Source organism: Oryzias melastigma, linkage group LG17, assembly GCF_002922805.2.
Source record: "Oryzias melastigma strain HK-1 linkage group LG17, ASM292280v2, whole genome shotgun sequence".
NCBI lineage: Eukaryota > Metazoa > Chordata > Actinopteri > Beloniformes > Adrianichthyidae > Oryzias > Oryzias melastigma.
In genome coordinates, this window is record NC_050528.1 from 11,254,197 (window position 1) to 11,264,090 (window position 9,894).

The 9,894-nt window shown below is 37.1% G+C and overlaps 2 protein-coding genes across 3 annotated transcripts in view; one reads left to right on the forward strand and one right to left on the reverse strand.

Moving 5' to 3' along the window:
- The window catches only part of ap1s3b (adaptor related protein complex 1 subunit sigma 3b), a 6,008-nt gene extending 1,425 nt beyond the window's left edge, over positions 1–4,583 (reverse strand). For both annotated transcript variants that reach the window (XM_024273209.2, XM_024273210.1), the window contains exons 1-4: positions 4,448–4,583; positions 1,090–1,268; positions 895–1,003; positions 675–812 (exon numbers count right to left, since the gene is read on the reverse strand). In XM_024273209.2, coding sequence (XP_024128977.1) covers positions 675–812; positions 895–1,003; positions 1,090–1,268; positions 4,448–4,450 — 429 coding nt within the window. In that variant the 5' untranslated portion in view covers positions 4,451–4,583. The remainder of the gene's footprint in view (positions 1–674; positions 813–894; positions 1,004–1,089; positions 1,269–4,447) is intronic.
- A 113-nt stretch (positions 4,584–4,696) lies between these two features.
- On the forward strand, positions 4,697–8,944 carry LOC112147082 (dehydrogenase/reductase SDR family member 12). The gene is made up of 10 exons (XM_024273208.2): positions 4,697–4,897; positions 5,126–5,259; positions 5,331–5,413; positions 5,480–5,575; positions 5,659–5,740; positions 5,818–5,879; positions 6,013–6,117; positions 7,460–7,550; positions 7,817–7,954; positions 8,040–8,944. The coding sequence occupies exons 1-10, from the start codon at positions 4,842–4,844 to the stop codon at positions 8,186–8,188; spliced, it is 996 nt and encodes a 331-aa protein (XP_024128976.1). The 5' UTR covers positions 4,697–4,841; the 3' UTR covers positions 8,189–8,944.
- The last annotated feature ends 950 nt before the right edge of the window (positions 8,945–9,894 follow it).

The following is a 9,894-nucleotide window of genomic DNA, read 5'->3' on the forward strand; positions in this document are numbered from 1 at the left end:
TTTAAACCCTTAAGAAAAATCTTTGAGTCTTAACCACTAGAGATGCATGCCAAAACATCTATAATGCTCTGGGAGCCATGTGACGTGATGGTACGCTGGTTTGCGTGGCTGCCTGCCATTGCAGAGCCCAGGATTCGCATCCTGGTTAGAGAAAACTATTATTCTTAAAAAAAATGTAGGTGGTTATTATTTAATCCTTGACAATTAAAAGAAATAAATACTTATTTTAACATATACCAGGTAGCTGCGGTACTTCGGTTTTTGTTGGGCCGTGGTATTTATGTGTGGGTCTGCGCGTACGGGAAGGGGACGATAAAATCCAACCACTTCTAATTAAACAAACATCTAAACCTCTAAAGCTACAAGAGCCACTTCTTCTCAGATTACAACGCTTTGCTGATGATGTCATGACGTCAGCATGATATAACGTTTTAATGGGTATGTAGCTGAGAGTGCAGGTTTTTAAATGCATGAGCGCATCAAAATATCCCTTTAGGGTTCTCTATCGAGAGAAATGAACAGCTAAATGCACTTAAAACCTCAAAAAGTAGAATTTCCCTGGTATGGTCCCTTTAAAATACCCACACCAGCAAATAAACAAGTGAATACCACGTGTGATATGACCGATTCACACTCCACAGAAGCACGTGTGCGTTCGTGTCAGTGCATCTCACCTCCTGTAACATGTCTGAGGCTTCGATGGAGCGGTTCACCATCTGCTTGGAGGTCTCCTGTATCTCCCCTCCCATTAAAAACTCATCCAGGATAAAGTAGGCCTTCTCAAAGTTAAAGATTATGTCCAACTCACACACCTGAGGAAAAAGAGCCACCGTTGGATTATCAAAAAAATAAAAAATAAAAATGTAGGAATAATTTTGATTACGTTTACTTTACATTGCCGAAATATTTGTCCAGGAGCTCCACATATCGATGGATCACCTCTAAGGCTAGCAGCTCATTCTCCTGGTTTTCTACGCCCAGGCAGAAATATAAGCTTGCATATCTGCAGAGACACAAATAGACAAACAATTAGCAATTTAACATCAAAGGTCCAGTGTTTATGTTCTTTTTTTTATTGTAGTGACTCGCCTCTTGTAAATAATCTTGAGGTCTTTCCACTGGATGAAGTTGCAGCTACGCGGTTGCCGTGCCAACACCAAGGTAGTCATGTCCCTGATGATCTTCTTCTTTTCACGTTCAGTCATTGGCGTGAACCACTTCTGCAGACGCAGTCTCCCCTGGCGACTGAAGAGCAGCAGGAAGCGCATCTGAAAATACAGGTAGTGTCAGCACAGAGAGGAAATACTTCCAGACTGTTCTAGGAAAAGTTCACTCTTGCTTTAGTTTACATCCTTTGGTTGATTTGCTATTTATAGCATGTGATCTGTAAAAAAAAGATTTTTTTTTCTTTTTTGTATGTTAAACACTAATTTAAATACTAATTCTGTTTATCCAAAACACATTTCCTGTCCGTCAAACCTTCAAAATAAAAGTCAACACACATAAACTTTCCCAAGGTTTAAAAAAACAACATTAGAACCAAAAACTGGATAGTATTTTTAATCCTATCAGGAAAAATATTTTAAAAAATAACAAATTTAAGACTATGAGTGATTACACATTTATTTTACATTTTTTAGCAATATATTTGATTATTTATGTAATGAGTTTGACATATGTGTGATTTTGTTGCATTAAATCAATGCTTGAACTAAACTAATAAATCAAATAATGAATTAATAACCTATTTTTTTATTTATATCACTTTTATTGCACACAACAATTAATTATAAATTACGTCTTGACTTGGGTGAAAATGAAAGAGGACGGAAAGAAGAAAACTTCTTATCTCTGCCCCATTTAACAAAACCAAACTATTTTAACCAAATATATCTCTTTGTAATACAAAATAAATACATCAAATGCTTGGCAAAAGGAACCAAAGCTGACCAATAAAAAACAAAAAGAAACATAAAAAATACATCAAATGTCTCAGAACTTTTATTATGTAACCTTTTCCCAATATCCTTATAGTTCATATTTTTTGAGTAAACAAAACAGACATAAAAAATCACATGAAATGCCTCCGCATATTTTTTTTATTTGACCAACATTAGCGAAGTAGGACTTTTTTCTGTCTTCTATGAGTTAAAAACTTGCATTTTGATGGTTGAAGCTTTCAGAAAACATTTAAAATAATTTATGAAATGTCTACTAAAATTCTCCTGCCAAAAAATTAACGTTTTTTTTTCAATTGTTTTATTTTTCTTAGTCAAATAAAAAGATATTCAACTGCATATATGTAATATCCACAGACTTTCCTTTAAGCCTTGTGGTCAGTACTGTAAATAGAGGCTTTTATTTTGTAAGTTGATATGAATCAGAAGCCAAATTAAGAATTAAAAAAAAAAAGGTACTGTGATTTTTTAATATTGCTATGATCTGATTTGCGTAGATAAAAGGGGATATGTGGGTAGTAAGTATGTGAAGTCATTAAGACAATGAAAAACAATTAACCTCCTTAGTTTCATAGCAACCATACAATATAATTTTGAGACTCAATGTTTATTTTCAGAAAAGTATGTTATTCAAGAAGATTAGAAAACAATGTTTCAGGAACAGTCGGATTTTTTTTACATTTTGTGCAATCTTTTGTGAAGTTCGCCGACTCTCAGCAGTCTATTCAGCATATTTTAAACCTGTGTAACAGGACAATTCAATTGTGTGTAAAAATCTCTCCACTATTCTGTTTCTTTTCTTCGAGGGTGAGAAAGTGGGTACCAACCTCCTAATAGTGAACCAATCAAAAGGCAGGAAGCACACAAAAGTCATACATTTGTGGTTTGTTATAGTCAGAGGGACAGGTGGAGCAAAAAATCCTGTTTTTGACAGAAATAGCACAAACAATGGTTTACAAGATGCATTGGCTTTGTAAACAAATGCATAGAAACAGACCACTTCCTTCCTATGCAGTTTAAAGCAGCTTCCCCTTTCATAGCACCTAATCATTTACAGGTCACATTTCACACAAGCAAAACAGCACAATAAAAAAACCCTAAACTAAAACGGTGACCATTTTCATTTTCTTGTGAGGGCCACATAGCAATTTTCTTCTCTGTTGTGGAGCCAGGGTCTGTTTTTAAGCTAGCAAAAGAGGTGTAAAAATGTCTAAAAATAAGCATTTGTGGTTTTTCAGAAAGTCACATGTAACCAGTTATTAATAACCTTTTCTGAGACCTTCACAGAAAAAATCACTCGTTTATTACAGGAGTTGCGTTCTAAAAATAACTCCAGAAGGTGAATTTGGACAACAGACGTATAACTCGTCACTACACATTTATATATACACTTTTCTCAGACAAACATGAAAATTTTTACACGTTTCTTTCTTGTTTAAACTCTAAAAGTTTAATACTTCATAAAAGTAACCCCTGTTTTGAAGAATAAAAACAAATCCCAATTTCCATGTATCAGAAAGGGGCACAGACTCAAAATTAAAAGTTTTTCTGACGCAGCAACTGAAATGAGTGGGCCAAACAAATCCATTCATTTAATTTTCTTCAACTGAGATGAATCAAACTGTACACATAGATAGATCCAATATTCCCCGCCATTTGTGTTTGCATTGCTAATGAGGGACTGTAAGTTATTGGGGGGAGAGTATAAACAAAGGGATGATGGGATATAAGCAGAGGCTTACTTCCATGACAAATTATGTCCTAAAGGATGATACAAGTTTTGTGGATTTTGGCTAAAAACTGCATTATAATAATTAAAAGACCACTGGGATTGGACATTTTTCTACTCCCACACTTTGTGAACTATCTAATAGATGTGAAAAAAAATGTTAAAAGCTTAAGGGTGACTTGCTGCACTTCCTTGTTATTAAAGCCATCCTTTGTCCATAAATTCTGTAATCACAATAATAATTTATCTACTTCTACACGTTTATTGACCTTATCAAAAAGGTTATGAGGGCTTAACATTTTCAGATGTGTCTGGGACCCAGGATGAACCCTGGGGAGACTTTATTTACAAGAATAAAACGTGTTCTTTCAGAATAAGAGTCCAATGACGTCAGGCTACAGGCAAATTAATATGTAAAGTATTAAACTTCCGGAAGGGCAGGGCTCGAACTTAAAGTGACTTAACCAGTTTTACTTAAAGGACCAGTTCGACAAACGCACACCTGTCTTTCGACTTTTCCCAACAATGGACGCCGCAGCCTAAATCAATGAAGCTACAAAATAAGAGTTTTCTTCTTTTCTTTTTTATAATCAAAAACAAATTTCCATAGAAAAGAAAAAAATACATATATATTCTAGAGATGCGGGTTCCGGAGTTCGCTTCCTGTCAGAGGCGACAGGTGCAACAGGTGAACAGCCTCGATGGTGTGACGTTTTCACACAACAGTCATGCGCACAAACATCCTAAAACAAAGCCTTACCATTTTCGAAGCGGCGTAGAATCCACACACGGTCACAAAACCACCACTTTTTCACCCCCCACAGCGGGTCAAGCTGCCCCGCTCAACACATTTCTGCTCCTCGTCAAGTGCGCTCGGTCAGTGGTATGGTTTGACTCCGCCCACTGCCGGGCGGAGGCGTGACGCGTCATCTGCGCTCAGGTATCGGGATGTCTGACGTTTCAACCTGAAAGCCTCTGCGTGAGTAAATAAGTGAACCGGTTAAACATTAACTTTAGAGGTTGGGGTGTTGTTCCAGTGTGCCGTCGGTAGGGGGCAGCAAACGCTCCTCCATCATGTGACACTGATCTGTCTCAGTGTTTGATAAGAAACTGACAGAGCGCTGAACCTTCAGGGGTGACCATCACTTCCAAACATGTCTCTCTACCGAAATGCCATCTGGTTTTTGAATGGGATCCACCACTATACAAGGTTTGTCATTTATTTAATTGTTATTCTGAATTTTTGTGAAAATTAGAAAAGCTTTCCAGTTTTTTGGGGTAAATTATCATTGTATCATTATTAACAAATGATGCTAAAATCACAGTATAGCACAATTATAGTAGCTTTTTTCTTAAGAACCATTTATGTCTGCATCCGAGCTAAAAAAAAAAAAAAAAACACAAATATAGTTTATAAAACTCCAATATCTGTTTCTAGGAAGGGGTACGAGGCAGCAGCTCAAAACTTTGATCCCAAGGACTTGGAAGTGTCTGTTGTGGGCCGATCCTTTATGATTACTGGAGCCAACAGTGGAATCGGCAAAGCGGCAGCCATGGCCATAGCCAAGAGAGGTACATGCTTTTGGAGTCATGCCACTGTAACACACTCTGATTGGAGTCAAAGACGGGTCATTTGTGTCCAGGCGGCACCGTCCACATGGTGTGCAGAAATAAAGAGAGAGCAGAAGAGGCCCAGTCGGACATTATTTCTCAGTCTGGGAACACGGTGAGTGTGTGACATTTATTGATGGCTCTGAAAAACATAAATGAAAAAAAAGAAATGCTTTTCTAGGAAGTGTACGTCCACATTGTGGACATGTGCCAGACTTCTAAAGTGTTGGAGTTTGCTGAAGCTTTCAAAAAGCAGCATGCATCACTCCACGTCTTGGTAGGTTTTAAAAATCCCCCTTTTTATATACATTTTACTAGCTAAAATCCAATTTTTGTCATGAGATTCCGGATGTGCTGCAGATTAATAACGCAGGTTGCATGGTGCACAAAAGAGAGCTGAATTCAGAAGGCCTGGAGAAGAACTTTGCCACCAACACCATGGGTGAGATTTCCTTCTAGCTAACAGCAACAAAGTGTCATACAGTGTCGTTTTACAATGCTTTTTTTATGTCACTCTAGGAGTGTACATCCTCACTCAGACCCTCGTACCACTTCTGCAGAAGAGCCGTGACCCCAGAGTGGTATGATTATACACACAACTACAAAAAAAAGTCTTCATCTGGATCATGTGGACGGCATAATGCCACTATTGTGCATGCTGCAGAGGCTGTTGTTTCAGCTCACTGCTGTAGCTGTTATCTCCCCGCCTGTTAGATCACTGTGTCCTCTGGAGGCATGCTCGTCCAGAAGCTGCGGGTTGTTGACTTGCAGACAGAGAAGGAGCGCTTTGATGGTGTCATGGTTTACGCACAAAACAAGGTAAAGAAGAAGAACTAAGAATATCACAAATCAGATTTTATTGGGGAAAAAAAAGCGCCAAAGTGCAGGAATATGGAGATAAACTGTGTTTTGGACGCACGATTTGTACACGATAAAGCTTTTTACACCCGTCTTGGGACAACTTCTGACTATGATAGTACAGACTAAACCACCATTTTCTGACCTTAATTATCACAGTTCTCAGAGTCAGTGAATTCAACAGCACTGCAGTTACAACCATCATCAATTTTGATTGGTCCTTTGTGTTAGCCCCGCCCCAACGTTCTGAAATTGAAATTTTCAGATTCAAAAATAGAAAAAAAGAGTTGAAAGTGAAAAAAAAAATTGAAACTGAAAAAAGTTTTGAAATTGAATCTGAAAATAATTATGTTTATTCTAGAATACCAAAAAATGTTGAAAATTTTACTTTTTATTTTTGGCCAATCACCAATATAAATCACCAAAACAGCTCCATACGGGTAGCATACCATAAAGTGTTTTAAAGGTACCATTTGATGTTTGTTTTGCATAAGTTCATTCACATGCTATTAGTATAATTATGCTGTTCCGTCCTGCTGCTACACCTGGACCTTTTTCCATGCAGTCCTTCTGCTCACCTGGGAGGCGTGGCCAATGTGTCTTAATTGGCACCTGCTGGCTATTTAAGACTGAGGAGGCCTCACTAAGGCAGACAGGTTGAGTTTCAGTTGGTGTAGTGCTGGTTTGTTTCATTCTCTTTTACCTTATTTGTCCTCAGCAGTGTTGGACTCCTGGGTTTTGTTATTTTAGTTTGGGATTGGACCTTGGTAGTCTTAGTTTGTGGGCTTTGTTTGTTTTATTTAGTTTTGGTTAGGCAGCCTTTAGCAGGGAGCGGCTGCAGTCTCCCTGGCTTGTATTATGTTTGGCTAAGGTTCCAGTTCTCATTTTGTCTTTTTGTTTTACCCAGCACACTAATTGCTTTTTTTGTTTCCCATATTTAATAAACTGTTCTCCTTTTTTTTCTGGTTTCCAGTTTTGTTATGGTCCCATTTTTGGTTTTCCCCTAGACTTGAGCCAGGTCTGCCCATTGCTTTGATATAAACTAGCGACTGTTATGACATTTGACTGTGAGAATTTATGGCGAGACAGACCGACTCAGCCATCACGAGTCTTTAGTATCCTAATCACTCTTCAAATCTGACCTCATGACTAAATAAAATTATTTTCCGACCGCACAAACATCTCCTCTCAAATCAGCAAGAATCTGTGATGTCAGCTCAGTTTCACGGCCATTACTCCATATTATCTTAGGAACTTTAGTATTTGTTGCCTTCCGGCTCACTGAGGTGTTGTTTCTCTTCAGAGACAGCAGGTGGTGCTGACAGAACACTGGGCCAGAGCTCATCCAGTCATTCACTTTTCTGTCACGCATCCAGGATGGGTCGACACACCAGGTAATGTGTCAACAGGCTCCAATAAGTACATTTTAGCACTAAATTACTTAATCAGAATGTAATGTTGTAATACTTTTATTTCTCCAATTCCTTTTTATTTTATCCTATAACAGAAAAATATGTTTTAAAGTTTAACTGAGCGTGGAAGAGTTTTTGTATTCCAAAAAAAAAGTTGCATTTTATTGTTTAAAATTACTAGTATTTTTTTAGTGGAATAATAATCTGTTACATGTCAGTCTCTTACCACACAATTGTACTTTCTCCAGCTGTGTCTTCATCAATGCCTGAGTTTCACCGGATGATGGAGGGCCGGCTGCGCACTGCGGAACAAGGAGCTGACACTGTGGTGTGGTTGGCTCTGTCCAGGGCTGCTGTTAGAAAACGCAGCGGTCAGTTTTTTCAAGGTAAACAAGACAATGTGAGGACAAACGATCCCACAGCTTCTCTTTGGATTTGCTTTGAAATGTATTCATGTTTTTCTGGCTGCAGATCGTAGGCCGGTTCCGACCCATCTTCCTCTGGGCTGCACTCACAGTTCCAATCAGGAGATTCAGACTTTCATAACTCAGCTGGAAACTCTGGCTCAAACTGTTCAGTCAAAGCCTGATGAAGACCTGTGCAGACCTCAGTTTGTCTAGATTATATTATTTACATGAAAAAAAAACATTAATGGAATTCACTATAAAATGTTCTAATTTTAAGTCCTTCTGATTTACTACCTAAAAAATGACTTGCATTTTTAAATCAAACTTTGTCTAATTTGGCTTGTTATAAACATTTGATCTGAAAATTCTGATTAAAGTGTAAACAACTGATTTGAGCTTAAAATGTCTTTTAGATAAGCAGTTTCTGGAGGCTGTTATGAAGATCTAAGTGAGTCATGTGAAAACTTCACAATGTGGTTGATCTTTTCAAACCAAAAGCAGCCGGTAAATTGATTGATTATAGTTTAAAGAAGAAAAAAATCTTGTGAAGAAAGTTTTGATTCAGTTTGCGAAAATGACTATATGGATTTTATTATTAATGCAGTTTTGTTCATTTATTATGTAACATTTTAGTAGCAAGGTGATCCTAATGTGGAAGAGGTGAAAAAAAGAAAGTTATGTAAGACTCATAAAATACAATTAACATTGAGCACATTTAGGCTGCTATGATTTAAAACAAATATTTAAAAAGGAATTCAACCTTTAGCAAAATTTTAATAGATTAAATGATAAAATTGTTGCACTTCACAATTAAATCTGATGTTCGTCCTTACAAGGGTGACGAACAAAAATACAAACATACAACCATAAAAAACAAATTAATTAATTAAAAAACTGAATAATAATAATAAAAAAAAACGACAATATCAATACATGAATGTAATAAGATGATAAAATGCAACCATTTCAGATACGTTTTAGTGTTATCTGTTGTGTCATGCTCTAATGACTCTGGCTTTAAAACTGTTTCTCAGTCTGTTTGTGTTGGACTTCATGGTTTAATATTTCTCCCAGAAGACAAAACTTGAATGAGAGGAGTTACTCAAGCTGCTGTTTGCTTCTTACTTGGTAATGTCTTTTTAATGCTATGGTTGTGTAAGAGGACACTGTGAAGAAACGTAAAAGCATCCGTCATGAGACGGATGAGTTAGAGACTGCAACCATGCCTTAGACAAACAGTGTGAAGCACAAACTGATGTCCCTTAAAGAAAATATTCTTGTTTTCTGCTGCACAAACATGTGGGACAAATTTCTTAAAGTACATAATTGCATTTACATTTATAGATTAAGAAAAATAATTCTACACCAGTGTTGTCATGCTGAAAAGAGAAAAAGGATGACAGCCTATCAGGGTCATAATGATGGAAAATGTCGTTTGACTTGACTTTATTGCATTTTAAATTAAAGTGAATCTGTTACCTGCAAATATGAATGTGTAAATCTGCTGCGGTATATCTGATACAGGGTGTATGTTGTTTTGGAAGTACTTGAGGTGCTGCATTTAAAAGTTAAATTAGTTTAAATTGTAATAAATAGAAACACATGTATTAATTTAAAAAAAAATTATCACTATTATTCAACAATTTAAATATATTTGAACGGTTTAACGGCCTTAAAAACATAGTGTAAAGTGGCGGTTCTCTCTGAGTTTAGGTCAGTAAGAAACTGGACCAAAAGGCTGCAGACTCCTACACTAGAAAGAGACTTAGATGTGGGTTTTTTGAAATAGATGAATGAGAGACGGTGTTCAGGGTCCTTAACTTTGGTTTCACAAAGGAACATTTATCCATCCATCATCTATGCCAGGCATCTGCAGCCTGAGGCTCCTGGAGCCACACCCTTCATCCTTCCATGCTTTG